Below are 24,619 nucleotides of genomic sequence, written 5' to 3' on the forward strand. Positions count from 1 at the left end.
TAACCTATTCTCTAAACTCTAAGCCAAACTAGGTCACTAAACTTAATTGCTCTCGGACCACTTTAGTGCACTGTTGTACTTAGTAGCTCTTACATTTGTCTCAATAAACCTACGGTTACCAGACGTCCGGCAAAGTACGACATGTCCTCTTTTTTGTGGTCATGTCCTCCGTCTGGCTGGCATTGGCCTAAAGAGTGAAAATGTCCGGTTACAACACTTATTTATTGCAATTGCATTTGCATGTGTCCATCAATCTCATTGAATGTTTCATATCTTCGGGTTAAAATACACACATTCACTTAGACACTTAGTAGAAAGATGACGTTTGAACACCGTCTTTTATGAACAAGTGTTAATTTATTCAAGCTTGTTCAAAAGAAAAAAAAAGAACACTGTTAACTCAGAACAACTCAATGAGTAACTTGTGCGCTTCCAGAGTTCCCTTTCACTGATAAATGTACAGTAGACATAGAAAAAATGGGCTCTCACTTCGTCTGAGAAGATATTTAACATAACAGTCGTACAGCCTTGGATTTACTGCCGTGTTTGATCAAATCAAGCATATTTCAAGCCTGGGTTTTAAAAATTTTACTTTTTTTTTATTTTTGTCCTCCTTTGTCATGTGTCTGGTAGCCCTAATGAAGTTTAAAGCCTAAGATCTACATATCTTGATGTAATCATCTGTAGCCTTGGGTAGAAGAATACGTTTAAAGACTTTCAAAGTCTTGTTCCAGTGGCCTGTAGCCTTGGGTAGAAGAATACGTTTAAAGACTTTCAAAGTCTTGTTCCAGTGGCCTGTAGCCTTGGGTAGAAGAATACGTTTAAAGACTTTCTGTGTCTTGTTCCAGTGGCCTGTAGTCTTGAGTAGAAGAATACGTTTAAAGACTTTCTGTGTCTTGTTCCAGTGGCCTGTAGCCTTGAGTAGAAGAATACGTTTAAAGACTTTCAAAGTCTTGTTCCAGTGGCCTGTAGCCTTGAGTAGAAGAATACGTTTAAAGACTTTCAAAGTCTTGTTCCAGTGGCCTGTAGTCTTGAGTAGAAGAATACGTTTAAAGACTTTCAAAGTCTTGTTCCAGTGGCCTGTAGCCTTGAGTAGAAGAATACGTTTAAAGACTTTCAAAGTCTTGTTCCAGTGGCCTGTAGTCTTGAATAGAAGAATACGTTTAAAGACTTTCAAAGTCTTGTTCCAGTGGCCTGTAGCCTTGAGTAGAAGAATACGTTTAAAGACTTTCAAAGTCTTGTTCCAGTGGCCTGTAGCCTTGAGTAGAAGAATACGTTTAAAGACTTTCAAAGTCTTGTTCCAGTGGCCTGTAGTCTTGAGTAGAAGAATACGTTTAAAGACTTTCAAAGTCTTGTTCCAGTGGCCTGTAGCCTTGAGTAGAAGAATACGTTTAAAGACTTTCAAAGTCTTGTTCCAGTGGCCTGTAGTCTTGAGTAGAAGAATACGTTTAAAGACTTTCAAAGTCTTGTTCCAGTGGCCTGTAGCCTTGAGTAGAAGAATACGTTTAAAGACTTTCAAAGTCTTGTTCCAGTGGCCTGTAGTCTTGAGTAGAAGAATACGTTTAAAGACTTTCAAAGTCTTGTTCCAGTGGCCTGTAGCCTTGAGTAGAAGAATACGTTTAAAGACTTTCAAAGTCTTGTTCCAGTGGCCTGTAGTCTTGAGTAGAAGAATACGTTTAAAGACTTTCAAAGTCTTGTTCCAGTGGCCTGTAGCCTTGAGTAGAAGAATACGTTTAAAGACTTTCAAAGTCTTGTTCCAGTGGCCTGTAGCCTTGAGTAGAAGAATACGTTTAAAGACTTTCAAAGTCTTGTTCCAGTGGCCTGTAGTCTTGAGTAGAAGAATACGTTTAAAGACTTTCAAAGTCTTGTTCCAGTGGCCTGTAGCCTTGGGTAGAAGAATACGTTTAAAGACTTTCAAAGTCTTGTTCCAGTGGCCTGTAGCCTTGAGTAGAAGAATACGTTTAAAGACTTTCAAAGTCTTGTTCCAGTGGCCTGTAGCCTTGAGTAGAAGAATACGTTTAAAGACTTTCAAAGTCTTTTTCCACTGAAGTGACCTTTAGCCTTCTGTAGAATAACTTTTAATGTCTTATTCTACTGACCTGTAACCTTCTGTAGCATAGAGTAATGGTCGCTTACATGTTAAATCTACAACCCTGAAGACCTTGAGAAGTATATTAGTATATAGGATGACGTAATAATTACTGTCAAGTTTGTTTAAATTTTATAAACAAAAACACAACGTGCTTACATTTTGAAAAACAATAGTAATGATCTAATAGAACTTAAAAATTGCCAAGGGAGTTAAAAATAACCAAGGATCTTTTCCGTAGAGGATTCTCGTTCATTCGTGCTTATTGGAGAAGCAAACTTTAGACAAAGGGCGACATTAAGAAAAGTTGGTCAATACGTCTCAAGCTTCTAGCTAATTTTAGTTATGTGAATTTATTAAAGATAAATAATATTCTGTTAATAGTGTGCGTTTAGTTTTGTATGATTTCTACGTGAATTATTAAAAGTGTTTTGTTCCGTAAACATAAATTTGGTAAGTTCTTTACCTACATAAGGACCGCCAGCATACTATTGGTACGTCATAAACTAGTCCAGTGTAGTAAGCGATCTATATAATTAAACACCTCAATTTTAAAATTCATTTGGCAATTTGTCAATCTAAATGAAAGAAGTAAGTGTAAAAACAAGAAGCAAAATATTTTTATTTTCAAAAACAAGACTTATATAAGGGAAAGAACCATTCAAGTGCTGCCATTTTTTCTAAATTCTGCAAGATTTACTTCCCTTTTTAAAGTATAAAACAAAATTAATTAGCCACAACTAATTGATTTAACTTGGAGGTTACCGTGGTTCACAGAAACAGATGACCTTTACTTTATCTGCCCAATATACCATATGGTCAGAAAGGGGTACTTTTACTTTACTTTTAAATGACTAACTAATTTTTTTTAATTGATTCACATGTAGTCTTCGACTATGAATAATTGTGCAAAAGTTTCAACGTGATCCGAGAATGGGAAGTAAGAGAATAAACGTGTAAAAGAATCCTGCCAGACAGACAGACAGACCAACGGACAGAGTTAATACAACCTTTGTAAGGAAAAAGTGGGGCGGGCAAAAGATTTGAGAAAAAAAAAATTCTCGAATAATTTAAATTGTTCTTTTATGTTTTCTGCTCACACTCAATGACACACCAACGCATTATATCAGCAGGGCCAACTAAGACTAAGACTGCTTTATTCATCCAGAAGGAAATTAGTAATGATTACAAGGACTCTGTTCTCATATAAAAAAACAACCCAACAGAAACATTTACATAAATAGAACAGACACTGCATAAAGAGTTAATTGAGCGACTACACCCAGCATCCTGATCCTTTTCATGTTTCCTAGTCAACGAGTGGCGTTGATATAGTCTGACCGAGTAAGGAACGAACGAACCGCTCGGTTCTAGTCTTCATTGACACGTAGTTACGATGGAGCGGATGGCTGTTGTCTTTATCTTTATGTAAAGAGAGATGTACATTTCATAATGGCACGTAAAAATAGATTTTTCAAACGCAATACAAGAGTATTCAAACATATCCCAGTGAATAGGATCTAGTAGATTTAGCTTACAATTGATCAAAGTGAATTTTCTTTGTTACCGCCCTTTCCTTCCCTTGCTTTACACGATCATACCCCTTTGAACTTTACTGTAAAATTATTGTTACGCAAAGTAGACGAAGTCAGAGCGCGAACACTTTGTTTATACATTACTAGTCGACCGGCGGCGTAGCATACGCCGCTATTTTGCAGGGCCGGCCTTAGGCCACTGCAACCTATGCGACCGCAGTGGGCCCCGCACTTTCATAGGCCCCGCGCTAATTCAAGGTGTATAAATTATTAAATTAAACCATTTTACAACTTACCAGGAGCTCCTGGAAATCTCCCGAAATTGCAAAATATATACGAAAAAGTCCTTAAAATATACGGAAATATGTAAAAAAAAAAAAAAAGACATTTTGGGGTGTCATTCAATATGGAAAACGCCAATCCTACGCGCGATAAATAAAAACGGCATTATGCATTAGCCGTTATGGTGTAATCAGGTGATAGAAGCTTCTCGAGCCTCAAACTAATTAAGAATTACTTGAGGTCAACAATTCTCAAAGATAGATTAAAACATTTGGTATTCTATTGAGCGTGATCTATGTAGGAAACAGAATTATTATGATATACTGTATGACTTTGCTACATGCAATGCTCGTAAAGTAATTCTATACGTAATACAAACTCTTAAATTTCACTTATTGTCCGCTTCTCTACCCAAACTTGGCCCAGCGAAAGCCGTTTCGAATTGGGCCCCACAATGCCTAAGTCCGGCCCTGCTATTTAGTGTTTGTAAAATGATTGTTTGTAAAATGTTTTACATGTTTCGGATGTTCCTTCAGAGTTGAAGATGGTTTACTTTTTAGTCCAAACCTCCCGCAAGACGAAGGGGGATGGGAGCGGGCAGGGTTTGACAGTCCAGCGCTCAGCCATCCGTAGCAATGTCTGAATACCTACGTGTTCTCCCTCCCCCTCTTATTATTTCGTGGGGTTACTCCGCAGAAATAAGAGAGTGATCTTTCCTTTACTTCTTGCTTCTCGTTCAAACTCTTGAGGGAAGAAGAGAATTATATATATAGATAGAATGATAGATAGTATGTTAATATGTTTATAGGCGAAGCAAAATTTCATGTATTTAGATGATGATTGTGGAGAATGGTAGCACTATATGAAAAGCCTTAAAACACATATATCGCCTATACTATATTAGAAAGAGGGATAGCATGTCAATATCAAGGTCTCAGGGATAAATCTGACGTATCATAGTTGGCAAGAACTAATCATCAAATAGTCAAACCCTTATTACAACTTTTGCACAACGTTCCTAGAGGACATGTCCAGTCACATACGAATTCTTTTTTTTTTTTTGTTTGATGGAGTTGGCCCGCTACGAAGTCCTTCACAAATCACAATTATTATCTTGAACAGTGTTGAAATGTGTTGATTGGAATCAAAATGCAAAAGAATCTAAAAAAGAAAGAGCAGAAAATAAATAATAACTATTGCTGGAATGCTGTGCAAAACAATATTACAAAGAGAGTTTATGTTATCACCAATGGACCAGGAATAATCAAGCCATAGTCTTGTTTTGATCGTTTATACTTTAAAGTGATAAAAATTTTTAAGTCATTAGGCGTTATTTTTCACATAAAAGCAAACAGGAAGACACGTTGTCTTAGATAAGACTCTTCTAACTCTTCTGGAATAAGTAGAGTAACGTTAACTGATCACCTAAGAACTTTTTTTTTTATTTTGGGATCTTTGGACGCCTCTGAGTCCACCCAGTCCAACAAAGCCCGTGAAGTCTGGCAACTTCTTTTCGTCGCCCGGACCGCGACGATCCATGGTGGAGGCTATAAAAAGACCGGAACAATCAATCATTGCGCAGTGTAGAACAAGAGCTGCGGGATAGTTTGTCTGCAGAGTCACTTAACCTGTATGGGTGCTTAAAGGCACTACTCCTAACAGCAGAGTTTCTCACCAAGGCTCTACGTGAGGACTAATCCTTCCAGTCTTGTTACACATTTGAGTTCATCTCAGGAGTCCACCCAGCTCTAATGGGTACCTGACATTAGTTGGGGAAAAGCGGTTGGTCGTTGTGCTGACCACATTACACCCTCGTAAACCGTAAGCCACAGAAACAGATGACTTTACATCATCTGCTATATAGACCACAAGATCTGAAAGGGGAACTTTACTTACTTTACTACTGGATAATTGTGTACTATTATTTTCGCACCCGATTCACTTCTTTATGTTTACATAATAAATAAATCTGCACCCCCTAAGCATTAAGAAGATAAACTTTATCTTAATAATTTATAGATTTTGTTCAAATTGTTTAATAAATTAAAATCTAGATCTACGTCTGGCTTCTATTTAGTCTAATTTAGATTGTTGTCATTCACCAACTTTATGATGACAGCATTTACGAATGAACAGGCTTAACGCCATAAGAAACACTAATGTCAAGACGACAAAGTTATTGACATACGTCGAGATACAAAGAGGCTTTGCTAGAACATGAGATTAACTTGACAGCGTTTGTTTACTGAACGTAAAGATATTAAAAACAAGTGGATATGTTCTGTTGTGTAGGCCTATGTGTGTAGCCAGCTTTAAGGTTTCTAAGTTAGGGAGAAAGCAGTATATGAGAGTAAATTACTATTTCGGACCTTGCCATCTATAGATCTATAGATCAGATGTTAAGAACATCGGTTTCTTTGCCAATGGCTAAAGAGCAGGGTGTCATGTGGCCAGCACAATGACCAACAGCCTTTACTTTCTCAACTAAAGTCAGGTAGCCGTAAACGTTGGGTGGACTCAAGGGAGCCCTAAAAATCCCGTAATACTAAATCCTAGTCTTCACCGAGATTCGAACCCAGGACCCCAGGTGCGGAAGCGCTTAACCACTCAGCCACCGCGCCCCCAAGACCTTGTAGGATGGATAGTTAAAATAATGGAGAATGAAGAGTTGTATTTGTAAATTAAAGTTCATATGTCTGAGAAAATGGCGAGGAGTGAAAGTGAATCATAAACAGTTCGTTAATGGGGGATCTTCAGATGTCTTGAAAGTGAATGCTAATGTATATGGTTGCAAGAACTTTTCACAATAAGAGATTCCCCATTCCAAGTGTTATACTTTATTCATTTAGTAATAGCGCTTATCAGATAGTTTCAAAATCATATAATAAATTATTCATATACTTACTAGTTTCGATACATTATTAAAATTTAAACTATGATTTTGGTGTCAGGCATGATTGGACGCTCTTCATGTAACATACAACTTGTGGACCGGATTGTACAGAAATGCCGGGCCGATTTTGACACCCAGTCCGCCCCTGGATACTGCTGAATAGTGGGTTACTTTGAAATGAAGCTTTATGCATCCTGAGACATAACGCCTCATACAGTTTTACTATTTTTAAAATCATAGCGCAAACGAAAAAAAAAAAAACAGCTTGTCCTGTCTGCTTCATTAATTTAACTTCTTTGTTTGAAGAATGTGTCAGCTCACAGACCTATATGTCCAAGCTACACCAACCTGTCGTGACGTAGGCGAGTGAAAAAGATCACTTGTGCCTGTGTTATTGTTATGCAAAGTGACACGAGGTCACGGTGGGGTGAACTGGGCAGTGGCTCTGTGGTCACATTGTCAATCAGGAGAGTAGGGCAGTGTAACAAAAACTAAACTAACAAACCCTAATTGTATTCCATGTGCGTCTTGCTAATACAAGGATGTTCATTAGCCGTTCTTTTTTTTTAGTAGTGTGATTTCAACTGCGTCTGTCACCTTAGACGTAGAGCCACTTCTTGGATTCTCAATTTTGTTTCATCTCCATTACCTACTGTGAATATCAGACCGGGTAGGCAGACGTGAAAAGGGAAGCGGAATGTGTGTGTCAAGGCATATAGCTTACCTTTCTGACACAGTGTGTCAATGTTTGTGAGCTATGCGCATTGTGTTCTAGATATCCGTGGTCACAGGGAGAACAACCCTACAATCGACACGTAAGTTGTGTGTGTGTGTGTGTGTATTTTTTTGTCTTTGTGCACCACTTTGGTCGCTGAAACTGCGACACGACGAATGTACCTAGACCTATGTCCTATTTAAAATATCCTGCGTGTTTAGCGTTAAGGTAGAGGTTTTGAAAGCCTAACGGTGCGCAACGGAGGCTGTCTTAGATTGAACGCTACTAAAGGACATTTTTTTTTTACATAGGATTTATGTCCCTTTGAAATCGTCTTTAACAAACGTTTATTATTAAACTTACACAAAAGTAATGTCCCTTTCAAGAGTTGGTTTCAAGGATCTCTGGCGGAACTCTGTAGTTTGCTCAAATTGCTCATTTCTGTGACTGATTTATGAAGGAGCTGTGTTGCAAACACAAGGCCAGAATGTCTTAAACTGTCCCAGCAGACATCTGGTAGGTCTGTTACTCCAAGCGGGTAGTCGGTCTTACATCTCCATGGTATACCGAGACTTCACCAGCTCTCTAACTCCACACTTGTCTTTATGTGAGCTGCCGTAAACCTTCTAATTTATGATAGGACAAAAATATAAACTTTTCCCCTTCGTGTTGGCTAAGTTTCTTACATTTATTACCGTCGACAATTATTAGTGATGTCAAGGTCATTCGTCTTTGTAAGTACCAAGACCAATAGTCATCGTAGGCCTGAGTCACTGACCTGTGACGAGACAACCTATGATAATTGGTCCCGATTGTACACAAGTACAATGAATCCTAACTAATTGCAAAACCTTTGTTTATAGCATGGCGTGTTACACTTACGGTCCATGAGCGTATCGATAAATACCTGGTCGTGCGGTCTGCGCGCTGGACTATCGTTCGGATTAATCGACGGTCGAGGGTTCAAACCCTGCCCGCATCCATTCCCAGTCGTCCTGCGGGAGGTTTGGACTAGGAAGTAAACTATCTTCAACTCTAAAGGAACATCCGAAACAGGTAAAATATTTTACAAAATAGGTAATCACTCTGAAGTCACGTGTTTAAAAAAAAAATAGACCTAGGCCTAAAGACAAATCCATTATAAATTGAATGTTTCTGTTTGATCTCGTATTACATGGCCATGGCCACAGAATGTTTTGATAGCTATTTAGCAGCGGAATCTCAAATATAATAAGGTCAAAGCCTCAAAGCAAAGACAATCTCTTGTGTTGAAACGTTAGGACGCCATACATGATATGTCGACCGTCTTTAGCTTTGAAAAGAATTTCTTTCAATTACAGTCCCTGCTTCCCATCGCTTTCTGTCTTTTCTTTTTCCTGGTACTGTTCCCTGAAGAAAGGACTAGTTTTTTAAACCGAAAATTCAAGAATATTCTCCTACCCTAAACGAATGGACCCCATTCCCCAATCGTTAATAAACAACATTGAGCCACGTGATTCCCTATCTCTTCTATACAAATTACGATTTAATTTTTAATCAACAATGGTTATCACGTGAAACCGGTAGCTACTAGATAACTAGAATGTAAACAATTTCCGGTTTATATTTCTCGTGCAACCTTGACGCTTAACACACATGACAGAATACAAGATTGATAAAAGTGAATCTTTACACTCAACTTGTATTAAAGACTCTTCTTCTTATCTTATATAATACAGACGTTACTTCAAAAAAGAAGATGATTACGTCCTACGCGTCATGCATTTAGTCATGCATATTAACCAATGACTTAAATTCTGCCAAGTCACTGGTTTTCCTGGCTAGCTCAGGCAACCCATTCCATGCTCTAATAGCACTAGGGAAGAAGGAGTATTTGTACAAATTTGTCCTAGCATATGGGACGAGGAATGTGCCTTTATCTTTGTGTCTTTCAGAGTATTTTATTAAATTTTGTTTTTGTATTTGAAGATTATGGTTCAGTGTTTTATGTATGATTGCTACTTTACTTTTGAGCCTTCTGTCCTGAAGGCTTTCTAAATTTAGTGATTTTACTAAAGGTGTTACTCTAGTCAAATGTGAATATTCGTTTGTTATGAATCTCACTGCTCTATTTTGTGTCTGTTCCAGTTTCTTAATGTTTTCTTGAGTTGAGGGGTCCCAGATATCTCCAGACTCTCCAGATATATAAGATATACTTGTTTGTATTAGACACTCTCCAGAATAAGATATACAATACTAATTTTTAATTGAACGTTTTAAATTACTGCATGTATTCATGCAAGGAAAGTATATAATTTATATGCATGTAACTAAGGAAATAATAATAATAATAATCTTTATTGTCCTTAAGGAAATTTGTCTTACAATTTGTGCATTACACCAAACAAAACATAACTATAAAAACAAAATGTACATTCACACAAGATTCACTCTATTGTCAAAGAGACACACAGATGAGAACATGTCGGTTCCTCTTATTGCTGAGATATTTCGTATATATATATATCATTGTAAGTCTACCATTCAAGCAAAGATCGGTGTGACATAAATAGGATGGAACAACAAACATGCCATTTGTATATGCTTTAGAATCTTGACATTCAGACTTTTAATTCTGTATCGAAGTCTGAGCTTTTGCATTTTAAAACAATTTTAAAAAAAAACATTTATAGGGGAGTGGGGTAGGGTGTTGGGGGGGGGGTGGGAACAAAAAAAAAACAAATAATACAAGTGCATCAAAAAAAATTGTTTTGACCAATATAATTGCATTTACTGTGATAAAAGTGTGCAAATTATTGTCTCTTATTTAGTGTATTTTAAATTTATATCTATACAAAAGATGCTATTAGCTGTTTATTTTTCCCATCTGTCTCCACTTAGAAGAAAGTCTAGAGTAGTGTAATCTAGACCATTCAGGCTACAATGAAATATGACTAGTTAACTCTGTGTTTCCTGTGCCTGACCTATGTTTGAGCATACTTAGTAAGAACATACTTCAATGACTTATTTAAAAACGCTCTCTGTCACTCTGCAGGGCAAGCATGACATCTAATCAACAGCTAATGTTGTGCTTTTGTTGTCTGATACTATCAGTGAGTGCAGACTTCCTTCACCTGGGTAAGTACAAACTTATTTGACTTACAGCTGACCGTTTTAAAGTCAAAACTTAGTTTGGGATATCATTTACTAAATTATATAAAGAACTCAACAAAATAAATATGATTGTTATGGAGATAATCTCTATGACAAGTGAGTTAAGTGTGTGAAGTTTTATTAGTAAGAGGGAGCAGGCGTCAAGTGTTACTTGACTATCGCCATTTTATGTTTTACTTGGTAATGTAAAATTCTTGTTCGACTAACTAAGGTAATATTTACCTTCTCATAGCTCTTGTGTCAACTGTTAGACACTTAGTATAGAGACGCACCATAGTTGACGGACTTTGAACGCGACATTTAGTTTGTACCTAACTGACAAATGAGTGAGTTATAAAGCTCTAACAAGCATGATATAAATATTCTTTATGAAGAAACAAAACGAAACTTATCTAAAGGGAAAGAACTCCGTCCTTAAAACTATATTTACCAATAATGTACAAGCAGTAGCGGCCCTAGGGGGTGGCAAGGGGAGAGACCACCCCATGCCCCGCACGTGAAGGGGGCCCCGCGATCGTAGATTTCCTTGTCACCTTCAGCTTCGCAATGCAGATCAGTTCTCATTAACTTGGACTTGTTACTCAATATTTTGGAAGCTTTCCCGGGATCTAGATCAATATAATAACAATTGCCATGTAAGTTCTTAACATGATACGCGATAACTGTAAATACCGTTCTGTTTCGGTAAAGACAGCATCTTTTGACCTGTCGATTCTACGAGGCTATCATTGTTTAACAGTTTGCGCTCTGCTAAGGCCGCCTGTGTGTACAAGCCATTATTACAAGTCCTTATCCTTCTTTAATATCAAACAAAATAATTACCAAAAATTAATTGACTAATTGAGTATTTTTGTTTATTGATTTAATGTTTTGTTAGGTACAATAATTATTTAAAGTATCATCTTGATCGGAGAATGCGTGAGGGAGAAATAGCGTTAACAATTATTCTAGGGGACTAAATCCAACAAATTTAGCCACTCTGTGAATACTGAAGTATTAGTTTCCCTTGTAGCTATTAAACAAAATAATGAATTACCAGTAATTAATAGTCTAATTGGTTACTATTTTTATTGATTCATGTCTTGTCTATGTCAATGAATAATTGTGCGAAGTTTCAGCGTTCTACTATACACACAGTAAGACGAGTGTGTTGATATAAGCGTTGTACAAATTCTGCCACACACACACGCAGTCATGCTGTAATGTTTATTCTGAGAAGAGAAGGGTAGCTTCTGTCCAAAGTCGTCACGTGATTATCTCTACGAGAGTTAGGCTTAATGGTGATTACCACGATACATTTTAGACACAGTATCTGATCTTTGTTTACACTGTTATTTTGAAAATCCTGCTTACATTGTTTAAGCATTAAAAATACACTGACATCGTCAAAGAAGAAAAAAGTTTGGGGGCGATATTTTTTTTCTTTGTTAAGGAAAGCATTAAAAAAGGAAGAGGGGGGGGGGATAAGAGAAAATAAATACGAAGGTTGAGAGAGATTTGGAAAGAAAAACAAAGCAATGTCAAGGACGCCATGTTCAAAGACCACTGTTGCCAACTAAATCAAATTACTTTGTTCTACATGTGAAGGAACGTCAAAATGTGTTGTTGTTTTTTTTTTGTGTTAATAAGGGCACCCACTTTATCGAATACATTTTCCAATACATAACTTATCAACACCTACGATACAAAAAAAAAGGAATTAATGATAGTTATCTGCCATTTATAGAAATCTCCAATATTAAAAATGTCAGCTTTAGGAAACAAAGCATTAGGGTTTATTAAAAGAAATTTCTATTAATCAAAAAAGAACATAAAACTAAAAAGTTATTTAACCTTGGTTAGGCCAATAATAGAATATGCATCCTTTGTTCGGGACCCCTCAACTCAAGAAAATATTAACAAGGTTACAAAGTTTGTGTGGAAACAAGCTGAAAATCGGTCCCCGAAGTGGTCCACCCAGGCAGGTAAAAAGGCAGGTTTCAATATTATCAGAATGAAATTCTATCAAAGACAAATGACAGAAAATAATGGAGAAAAAAAGGTTAACAGATCTTGTGTGGTGCCCCAGCGGTACAGCCGACCAAAGGATAGGTGAAAGTGAATGTGAAGTTAGATGTGAACCTGGCCTATCTGATGTCTTATAATAAATATCTAATTAATCTAATTGTTTTGTAAAGGGCCAATCTCTTGTTCCTCAAGAATAAAACATTTCCGTAAAGAATATATAAAATAAAAATATATATTTGTTTTTCTTTAGTCGATGGTAAAGTGTTTTATTGTAGTCACAGCACTGCAGTTTACGCAATAATATGAAAAACTACTTATTAATAGTTGTTTTAAATTATGTCTGACTTAAAAAAATAATAAAATTGTTTTGTGTATAAATATAATACTTAGTATAACAGAACTTACAGAACTTATCAATACAAATATTAAAAAAAAATTAACAAAACATCTAAAACCGTTTGCATAAATGTGTTAAAAATATGGTGAGTAGTCGTCTCCCCTAATAAAGAGCCTTAAGTGTTTGTTACTATTAATAGTGAATAGTTGTAAAAATGGTGTATTTTTATGAAAAAACTGATTGCATTAGTGATTTAAAAAATTAGATTTTTCGCTTTCAAAAAAAAAAAAAAAAAAAAAAAGTAGCCGTTGCATCAGAACTTTGAATAGTCTAAAATATTGTGATGTCGGATTTCACTATCTTTTCTAGTTTACGAGATCTAAACGGGACGGACGGACGGATGGACAGACAAGCCACACAAAACTAATAGCGTCTTTTCCCCTTTCTAGGGCCGCTAAAAAACTGGAACAGACACAAAATAGAACAGTGAGATTCATAACACACGAATATTCACATTTGACTAGAGTAACACCTAAATTTAGAAAGCCTTCAAGAGAGATAAGACTCAAAAGCAAAGTAGCAATTATATATAAAACACTGAACCATAATCTTCAAATACAAAAACAAAAACTAATAACATACTCAGAAAGACACAAAGATAGAGGCACATTCCTAGTTCCATATGATAGGACATATGTGTACAAATACTCCTTCCTCTTCTATTAGAGCACGGAATGAGTTGCCTGGGCCAGCCAGGAAAAGCAGTGACTTAGCAGAATTGAAGTCATTGGTTAACATGCATGACGCGTAGAAAGTAATCATTTACTTTTTTGAAGTAACGTCTGTAATATATAAGATAAGATCCTAGCGTATACTTATTGGTTGTTTCCTTACAAGTGTATCTTTCCTTAAATAAAGAACAGTAAGTTATTTATTTAAAGACAAATGTCCCTCTCTAATAGAGGCCTTATTATTATTGTTGACCGGTCATTTCATCCCCAGTCATTTCATCCTTGTTCACTTCATCCCCGGTCATTTCATCCCCAATTAAATATTTTTTTCTTAGTCATTGTGTAATTGTGCTGTTAAGACTTTGCTTTTAAGCCCTCGTTTCATCCAATATATACACATGTTTATTAAGAATACGTTTTGATATTTTGACATATTATTATAGTGTTTATAGTGTTCCCAGTACTTTCTTCAGACTTGTTGAGAAATGAAAGAATAGATTTCAATAAGTAGACATAGTGTAATGCAGAGTTTGTATTTTGTTATATTGTTTCTGTTTGTTGTAGGGAATGTCAATATTATCCTGCGCATATTGCGTCATGTAATGATCAAAGGTCAAGGTGTGATGGAAGTAGGGAACATCTTTTGAGAGAGAGAAGTACGATTTGAATAATTATGATCACGCCGCACTGCGCTCATAATGTATCACTTAAGTCCTTTGTGTGGTGGAAGTAGTGGAAATCTTTCTAGAGATGAAAAGAATTAGAATTCTTATGATCTTGCCGCTGATAACTTATCTCCTGACGGCCATCTTTCACTTATTTGTCAATCGTTATTTCTTAAATATGTGCGTGTCATTTCAAACCCTGATAGCACGTTTGATTTATTCTAATAAATGCTGACTTCAAGAAATACTCAACATTGGCCAAGAAATGACTAATAATGGAGAGCAATACGAATCAATTGATCGTAATCTGTACCTACTAGCAATAGATTATCTTATTGATTTTAATTAACACGCAAAAACAATTTTTACATATCAGAAACTATGAACTACAAACTATCAACAACTACAACCCTATCTCCGGGTATACAATCATTTGTCGAAAGTGTTGCCGATACTGTTGTATTGATAGTTTGACTAACGACTTATGCTACATGATACGGAGATGTTTTAATGTTATTATTATTACATTGTTAATGTTCATATGTATTCAATGAACACGCATCACGAATACAGAGCTTAGAAACAGGATTAATACAGCAATCGGAGCCCACGAAGACCAACCGCTGCCAAAAAACTTTTACTCAAATAAACTGTCTCAAACTCGATTGCCACATCACAAGCTCCTCAGGACTCGCAAAGACCTTCAAGGAACAGTACCAGGAAGAGAAAGCGATGGGAAAGCAACATTCACAGGTCTGCTAGAGAATGAAATTCTATCATAGGCAAAGGAGAGAGGGGAATGGAGAAAGACAGTTTACAGATCTTGTGTGGTGCCCCAACGGTCCAACAGAACAAGGGACAGGTGAAGGTGAAGTTAAATGTGAACCTGGCCTTACTGATGTCAAAACTTCAGCAATAAAACTTTTCCTAACAGAAAACTTTTTTCTTTAGTTTAGTGTACATAATATGTGAACGTTACCAATTTCACGCGATTAATACGAAACACTGCTTATTAATTGTTGTTTTCTATTATACTCCACATATATGCCTACTAAATACATTTTTATCTTTAAAAAAATGTAAACATCTTTGCTCGAAATGTAGTAGTTAATATGACAGAACTTACTTAATTTAGCAATACAATTAACAGAAAGTATAAAACCGTTTGCATAAATGTGTTAAATATATAGTATATAATTATCTCTCTTACTAACTATTCTTCCGTGTTTTTTTTTTTACTCATCTAAGTGAATAGATGTAAAAATTGTCTTTTTTTACGAAAAACTTTTTGCATAGTTGATTTTAAACATAAGCAACCGTTGCATCAGAACTTTGAAGGTGTAAAATATCATTACGTCGGATTTTCAATATCTTTTCTAGTTTACGAGATCTGAACGAGACGGACGGACGGACAGCCAGACCAAAGAAAACTAATAGGGACTATTCCCCTTTCGGAGGCCGCTAATAAAAGGATATCGAACAAGTTAAAATTATATTATCGAACAAGTTAAAATTATATTTAATGTCTGCTCACTTCAAAACGACTTCTTTCACACTACAACAACACATGTGGTTTTAGTCTCTCGTCTGTCGCATTCGTCTTCTGTTCCAACCATTTGTATCCACTTACCTCTAAAAACCCTCATTAAAGTTACATCAGAGACTATACAAATACACAGTCTATAGCAATATTTAAATGTACTATTTCACTATATATAAAAAAAAGTCACTTTGATAGCAGCCAACACAACGTAGGACCTATTATATGTTAAATTATACTTTCATTTCGGTTATTGTTTTATTGTTTCTGACTTCGATCTGTTTGATCCACTTTCCAGATCATCTTGCTGTGCACACTGACCAAGGTGTTATTGCTGTGCACCCACAGCGCCGCCTCACCAAGCGGGAAGTCAACAATCAAAATGTCGCTGGTTTTACTCCGGAAGAAAAAAGCGCCATATTACAGCTGCACAATACACTAAGAGCCAAAGAGAGTAGCAGCAACATGATAAGGATGGTAATGACAATTTTCGTTTTGTCGCTGGAACTGTCTCATAAATGTAGAGTTATCTTGTTTTTCTGTCTAGTTAGTTGAAGGTAGGTTTGTATAACTATATGGACTAGTGCTGGAGCCTTAGTTAAAAGACACCAAGACGTAAAGGAAAGATCACTCTTTTAATTCTAAAAGTCGGACTAGAGTTACCCCACATAACTTAAGCGGCAAAAAAAAAAAAAAGGTGGAGGGGAACAAATAACTAAATAGCAGGGCCGGACTTAACCATTGTGACCAAGAAGTCATGGAAAGATCACTCTTTTATTTCTGCAAGTCGGAGTAGAGTTACCCCACATAAAAAGAAAGAAGTGGGGTGGAGAACAAGTAATCTACTCTGTATTCACCCCTCACTAAATAGCAGGGCCGGACTTAACCATTGTGGGGCCCTATGCAAAACGGATTTTGCAGGGCTAAATTTGTGTAGGGATATGGATAATAATGGAAAATGAGTTTGTATTAGAAAATTGCATTTTATTCATTCTTCTAGATATATAATTCTCTTCATCAAATCTTACTTTATTTTCAAATAATAGTCAGCTAAATGTTTATATTTTATATATCATTGAATAATAAAAAGAAGAAAATTGGGATTGACTCACGACATTTGCGAAGTTCTAACAAATTAGCTAACCAGAAAAAAAACTATGTTCGAAACTTCAGCTCGAAATAACTCATATTTTTAGCCTCCGAAAGGGGAGTAGCAGATATAAGTTTGATGTGGTCTGTCTGTCTGTCTCTCCATCCGTCCTGTTTATAACTCATAAACTAGAAAAGGTATTAAAAATTCAATATCTTATTATTTTATTTCTGATGTAAAGGCTCCTTTTTTTTTGTTTTCTAAAAGCGAAATCAACTATGCAAACAGTTATTTGATTAGAAAAATACACCATTGTTACAACTATTCGCCATTAATAGTTAAACAAAAAAAAAAATACACAAAAACACATGGAAGTGAGAGAGATAATTATTTAGCACATTTTAAACACATTTTTGCAAATTGTTTTTCTTACTAAATAAAATGATTTCTGTTAATACTAACTACTTACGTTTTAAAGAAAATGTTTAATTTTTTAAAAGAGAAAAACCTATCTAGTATACAAATATAGATAATTTTTGTTGCTCTCTGTTTCCTTTTCTCTCTCTCTCTCTCTTTCTCTCTCTCTCTCTCTCTCCCCATTTTATTTTATAATCTTTAACCTTTGTAAAGTCAAAAGTTGATGCGCATGTTAAAAGAAAACAAAATGGGGGTTCCAGAGAGTGAACAGAAAGAGCGGAAGGCAGAAAAGGAACTAGAGAACAGGCCGACGTATAATTTCCTTGCAACAGAGACATTTATTCACGGGCGAAAAAAAAATTATGTTAGGTTGATATTAAAATGTGGCCCATTTATGTCAATAAAAAAAAGTGGGTGTTCCGGCCATAACTATCAGTATAAAGCCTGGGAACAAAACATCGGGCAAAGCGGTGTGTACTGCTATTATTCTATATTTGTAATTAAATTTAGTCATGTTTCCTACCTGTTATGCTTTTTAAATTGTCTTGAGATTGCGGTATGTTGGTAATAATAATAATAATAATAATAATCTTTATTGTTCGTAAGGAAATTTGTCTTACAATTTGTGCATTACACCAAACAAAACATTATAACTATATAAAAAAAAATATACATTCACACCGGACTCACTCATAACTCACATGTGAAAAGTTTATATCAGATTGTTTGTACTATTAACAAAATAATACTATTCGTCCACTATATGGTTGCACATCAAGTTTCATATATTTAGAGAACCAAATAGGTTCAACGCTGAGAAAGAATGATTGTATTTAAGGCAGAAAAGTAAAGATTTATTGTATGTATTTTATCATGTGGACATCGTGGCTCATTTGCTTTAAATATCTTGTGTTTACAGAGCTGGAATAGCGACCTAGAAAAATTAGCTCAAGACTATTCTGGAAAGTGTGTTTTTGAACACAGTACAAAACAGTATAGAGGAGACGTTGGTGGATTTAATTATATAGGGGAGAATCTTTATGCTATTACAGGTCAGTGTTTAGGTCTAATTTAATTATATATGAAAGAATATTTACTTAAGTACGTGTCAGTTTCTGGTTCAAACTTTTTTTTCCATTAAATATTTGTCACTCGTAAATTGCAGTTTGTGATATACCAAGATCAGTAACTAAGTCAAAAAGCATAAAGATCAACAAAGAGTGGAACCCATTCAATCAGTAAACACTTCCTTGCACAATCAGAATCTAGTCAGCCAATACAAGCCAATTAATCGCCATATTTTAAGGCACGGGTTCTCAACCTGTGGTTCGCGGCCCCTTTGGGTGTTGAAAGACCATTTCCAGGGTCGCCAAAGAACATCGGAATTTTTTATTTTTTTTTGCTATTTTTTATTGGAATGGTTTTGAATATATTTTTCGCTTCTAACTTGTTGTAACAAGCATATTTGTACCATAGTCGATATACATTTATCTTTGCAATGTGCCTAGAATGGAAGACTTTTCACGTTACATTAATATTAAACAAATTATGAAACGATCGTCAAGTATTTGTGAAGTAAAATTAAAAGTGGGAATACCAAATATAGATTTAAGAACACGGACATAAAGCCAGAAGATACGGATGGCAAATCCAGAATACATTTTTGAACAATGGAAATTACTGTCCATGAAATGCGACTTAACACCTTTGCGGGATTAAATATTTCTATTGTGAAGCAAATGAAATTAAACATTTCTATTGTGCAGCAAATGCAATTTGTAATGCGCCATCGTTTTATAGTCCATTTCATTTTTGTAAACAAATCCATGAAAACGGACAAAAGAATTTTAAGAAAAGGAAACAATATGACAATTTTTAGCGAAAGTTTTACTTCAATAGTTTAATCAGGAATTGAAATGACCCGATGCGTCATTTGTAATGAAGTTCTATTTGCCGAATGTTTGGGGCTAAACAACCGTCAGAACTTTTCCGAGTAGGACATCCAGTATTTTAGTTCTGAAGGCTGATGAAGTCAAGAAATACAGACTAAATTAAAACATAGAAGCTCTTGAAACTTCTTATTTCGTGGCTCTCAGAATTACTTGAGCTATGAAATCTCACACAATTAACAATGAGTTCTTGTCAACGGCAAAGTACATTGCAGGAGCTATGATAGGAGCCGAATTCTTTAATAAATTGAGTGCAATGTCCATATTCAATGACCTGTTCACAGGAGATTAGCTGACATGTCAGGTAATTCAGGAAATGATGTCTTCTCCTTTTAAAATGTTTAGTATCCAGCTTGATGAGTCCACAGTCGTTTTAAATTGTTCACAATTACAGGTTTACTAGAGAAATATACATAGCCTAATGGTGGGTTTAAAGATTAGTTTCTATACAAACATCTTGAAACGACCTCTTCAGAAGTACTAGTAATTCACAAAGTTGGTTCATTTTCAGAAAAGTAAAAGACCTCTTGGAAAAAAATATTTGTGGTGTCTGCACAGATCATGCTCTGATTTCTCTTCAATGTAAAAATTCTGGATCAATTATCTGCAGTCATTCTTTTATATTTCAGGGTTTTTTTTTGTCGCGACTTACTCTTCCATTTCCAACGACATATCTTTGCGAAACATGTTTTTTTCTGCCTGTTAGTTACAAGTCTAATACAGAAATAAACTTGACGCAGAAGATATGAATCCCTAATCTAGTGAAATAAAAGCAAGCTCAACCTTTGCACTAACTTTGGGTGCCTCTGAGCCTACCCAGCTCTAATGGGTACCTGGCATTAGTTGGGGAATAGTAAAGGTCGTTGTGCTGGCCACATGATACCCTAGTTAGCCATTGGCCACAGAAACTGATGGCCTTTGCATCATCTGCCCTATAGATCATAAGGTCTGAAAAGGGAACTTTACTTTTTACTTACATCAGAATCTATTCAGTCAATACAAATTATTCGCCGTAGTTTTTGCATGGTTACATCAGAATGTGTTCATCCAATACTATCTATCCACCATACTTTTAGGCCTGGTTACGTCAGAAACTATTCAGCCAATACAATCTATCCACCATAGTTTTACGCATGGTTACGTCAGAATCTATTCAGTCAAAAGAGACGCAAACACACACATAAACCATTACACTGGGGACCCACTTGCTCTTAATGGTGTTAAGCGTTTGAACTAGACACAACTGATACTGAATCTTGTGACGCATGTGGATGTTTTTTTTAGGGTCATTTAATGTCACAAGTCCAGTTCAAATGTGGTGGGACGAGTTCAAGTACTATAACTTCAACACCATGTATTGTGAACCTTCCCAGATGTGTGGCCATTACACTCAGGTGAGTCAAATCAAAGGTTAGTACGTCCCTCACTCTACTGGGTGTAAATTCGGGAAAAAGGGGGGGGAGCTTAGACTTAGGTCCTCCCGCTCTGTTCGGCGCATTGGGTGGCAAGCTGTCTCCATAAAGATCTGTCATTGGCAATGCCTGAAGCCTCCTCCCACCTTGGTGTCCACTATTTTGAGGTTCTCCATGAAGGTGTGACGCTTTCCTCGTATTGGCCTCCATGTCATTGCAGCTCTTGGTATGCGTAGTTCATTTTGTCGTAGAACATGACCCGCAAACCTCTTGCGACGTTCCGTCACAACCTCACTAAGTGTTCGACTCCCAGTTCGGCATAGGATTTCCTGGTTTGAGACCCAATCTTTGTAACTGACTCCCAAATTTCGTCTCATTCATTTTTGTTGAGCCACATTTATTCTCTTCTCAATTTTGACAGATGACTTCCATGTCTCACATGCATATGTTGCAGTTGGAATGACGATTGTGTTGAGAAGGTGTATTTTTGTCTTGAGTCCAATGGCTTGTCTTGTCCAAATAGGCTGCAGCCTTTGGAAAATGCTCCCTGCCTTTCCTATTCGGCACGCTAAATCATTGTAGGCATCCCCATCGTTTGTTATGATGCTTCCAAGGTATGTGAACTTGTCCAGCTCTTCAAGCTTTGACTCGCCAAGTCTGACGGGGGCACCCTTTGCCTTATATCCCTCTCGCAAAATTTTAGTGTTATCCAAGTTTATGCAGAGGCCAATTTTGGGTGCCTCTCTATCTAGGCTCGCTTTCATTTCTTGTATGCATTTATTTGTAGCCCCGAGTAGTGCAACGTCATAGGCGAGGTCCAAGTCAGTCATTCGGTTTTGTTCACGCCATGGAATACCAAAGGCAGTCTGGTTCATTGCTCTCCTCATTATGTCTCATTATGTTGTCGATGGCTAGGAGGAAAGGGAGGGGAGATAGGATGCATCCCTGTCTCGATGTTAACATCGAAAAAGGAGGGGGGAGGCTTATTAAAACTTAAGTTGGGTAGTAGTTATCTATATTAAATTTGAAGTTTATGTTAATTAATATAGTAAGCTTCAATCTTACATTTGCATGGTGGCTACCATTTGCAAAAGGGATACTATACTACTGATACTTATAATAAGAAAAATACATTTTTGTTAGTTCCCCTGAGTCTCATAGATCCTTAGATTTAATAATTAATGAACTGATATTTCTGAAATAAAATGTGTTGTCGCGCTGCATAAGTTTATGTGCAAAATAGCAGCTCAATCGGATAATACAAAGTTATCTATAACAAGTTTGAATTTGAATTTTGACTTTTTGATAATGACGAAAGTGTGAGCTAATAGTAGGAATGGAAAGAAACAAAACGTTCAACAATTGAAGGAGTTAAAGTATGGAAGAGGTTGGCAGATCTTTTTTGCTGCTTAAACTTTCTCAAGGTAGTTAAATTGTTTTATTTCCTTTTCTTCATTAATGAATGCTATATCACCTTTTTTTAAACATGTTTTTTCTTTAGGTTGTCTGGGCAGAAAGCTATGCCCTTGGATGTGGAGTCAAATATTGTCCAGTACTTAAAGGAACTAACTTCCCACGAGGAGGCTATAACGTTGTGTGTCATTATGGACCTGGGTAAGGTCCAATTCAGAATACAAGTTCTGCAGTAGACAAATCTTCGTCAAATAACCTAGTCATATTTAACCCTCTAATTATTCCTTACCTCTGACAAACACATAAGGGAAGTCCTATGGTACGCTGATCAGTTTTATGAAACAGTTAAGATTAACCCTCTAGAAATTTCGAAAGTGAATTGGTTAAGTTTAACACTAAATGCATGACACGTAGGACGTAATCATCTTCTTTTTTGAAGTAACGTCTGTATTATATAAGATAAGATAAGATAAGATAACACGTCTCAAAGCGTAATGCGACAATTTGGCAGTGCTGTTGTGACAATAGACATTTTGGTGAAACTAGAGGGTTTTTTTTAGATGTTTTTTGAAACACACACAATGGCATATATTTTTTTCTATACGAAAAAGGACCTGAATATTTAAAAAAAAAAAAGGAATATAGTGTCTAAACTGCTGTGCCAAAGTGTCACCCCCTCACTCCCAAGAACTGGTCCATAAAAGTGATTAGACCACAGCGCACAGAGCAAGTTATTAGCTTGATAGTTGCACTAAGCAAAAACAATTATTAAAAATATTTCCAATCACAAAAATGTTTTATTTTAGTCTAGATACATTAAAAATTATTTATTACATGGTTGATTCAAAATAGTTGATATAATGTCTCGCAATATAAGCTTTTTTTTTGTCTTAAAGTATTTTCTTATTTTCTTTTTCTCCAGTGGTAACTATCAAGGTGAACAACCTTATAAAAAGGGAAGAGCCTGTAGTGAGTGTCCTGAAGATTTAAAGTTCTGTGTCAATCAGTTGTGTGGTGAGTTTCAGCATGAGGGGCATAGGACTTGTTGAAATCTCTTTATTTTTCTGTCTGTCTCAAGATAAGGTAAAAAATATTTTCACATTAATGGCAACCCAAATAATGGCTGCTGTTGTCATAACCTTCATCCCAAATAATGGCTGCTGATATAAACCTAATAAAAACTTTAATTGAATTTTTAAAAAATCCAATGTTATCACTACTTATTATTATAAAAGTCAACTTTTCAGGGCTAATAGTATTTTTGTTCTATCTTTCAGCATTACGACCTGTAATTGGCTCCTCTTCTACAAGTTACCACAGTTCCATCGGTCAACATGTATTGCTTGTTTTTGTAATTATCTACACTTGTGTGAAACATTTTGTCACTAGATGATTCAAATTTCAGTAAAATCTCTACATTTTCCATGTCTTTCTATAAATAGATTATAAACTTAATTTTACATATTTGAATTTTTAGTGTAAACAATTTTTATGATTTCTTCATTCCATGTACATAGAGGAAATATATTGGTTTGTATTAATGTACATAAATTTTAAAACATTTTTAATGATATTATTTGTACATTTTACTATATTTTAATCTTTTTTTTTTAATCAACATTTTGTTTTATGTTTCCAAATGGTATTCTATCTAAAAAAAATGTATTCATGAAGATTTTTTTAATTTTATGATTATGTCATTTTTGTAAATGTATGACTGTTTGTCCATTTAATTAAATTGTCTATGGCTATAAGTATAGTTGTTTTTTTAAATGTAGATTAAGGGGATCTCATTATTTGACTTTGTCTATACCCTTTTCATGAGCTAGATTACTCTTTTTTACAATATCACTTTCATAATAAAGAGTTTTTCCGTAATGTCAGATTCAAAGGAAGAATTTATTAAACTGCACCCTCTCATTTCTGTACAGGCTTTGTGTTTTTTTACAAAGTTCACTAATGCCTCACTGCCTATTATAGTGGTTACTTTCTTTGTAGCATTTAAAAAAAAAAGCCAGAAATATCAATCAACAACTAACAATTCACCCACATTGAGAAAACTAGAAGTAAACAATTTTGAATAATTTATTTTTATAAAATTTTGCACATAGTAGTAGTATGGCTGGTTAGTTAAATTGTTAGAACTATTACCATTAATGCAAAAGGTGTGGGTTCAATCCCAGTATTATTTTTTTTTAAACACAAATAAAATATGAATGTTAAGTTTACTATTTTATTTGAACTTACAATAGGAATTCATTTATTCAATGTTATACTACTTGCTCTGAGCTTGCTTTCATAAATCCTTATTTTCTTGTTTGTTTTTAATGTACAATTCATAGGTACGTTTACTAAACTGTGTATTATAGTACAGTAATTTACACATAATTA

At 35.5% G+C, this 24,619-nt stretch overlaps 1 protein-coding gene across 2 annotated transcripts; it reads left to right on the forward strand.

Annotated features, from left to right (window-relative positions):
- The first annotated feature begins 7,168 nt into the window (after positions 1 to 7,168).
- Positions 7,169 to 24,152, forward strand: LOC106071716 (glioma pathogenesis-related protein 1-like). Of its 2 annotated transcripts, none has more exons than XM_013231879.2 (8): positions 7,169 to 7,614; positions 10,549 to 10,631; positions 16,246 to 16,424; positions 18,374 to 18,506; positions 20,688 to 20,797; positions 22,317 to 22,429; positions 23,151 to 23,242; positions 23,506 to 24,152. In XM_013231879.2, the coding sequence occupies exons 1-8, from the start codon at positions 7,544 to 7,546 to the stop codon at positions 23,619 to 23,621; spliced, it is 897 nt and encodes a 298-aa protein (XP_013087333.2). In that variant the 5' UTR covers positions 7,169 to 7,543; the 3' UTR covers positions 23,622 to 24,152. The 2 variants fall into 2 exon arrangements, with proteins under 2 accessions (XP_013087333.2, XP_055891299.1); XM_056035324.1 differs by lacking the exon at positions 7,169 to 7,614 and adding an exon at positions 8,485 to 8,570.
- The last annotated feature ends 467 nt before the right edge of the window (positions 24,153 to 24,619 follow it).

This window comes from Biomphalaria glabrata, chromosome 7 (genome assembly GCF_947242115.1).
Source record: "Biomphalaria glabrata chromosome 7, xgBioGlab47.1, whole genome shotgun sequence".
Lineage (NCBI taxonomy): Eukaryota > Metazoa > Mollusca > Gastropoda > Planorbidae > Biomphalaria > Biomphalaria glabrata.

Bases quoted from the DNA above. Each gene is read 5' to 3' on its own strand.
- LOC106071716 (XM_013231879.2), top strand. From the start codon at position 7,544: ATGTTTGTGAGCTATGCGCATTGTGTTCTAGATATCCGTGGTCACAGG. The intron at 7,615-10,548 runs GTAAGTTGTGTG...GTCACTCTGCAG, and splicing joins AACAACCCTACAATCGACAC to GGCAAGCATGACATCTAATC. The intron at 23,243-23,505 runs GTGAGTTTCAGC...TCTATCTTTCAG, and splicing joins CTGTGTCAATCAGTTGTGTG to CATTACGACCTGTAATTGGC.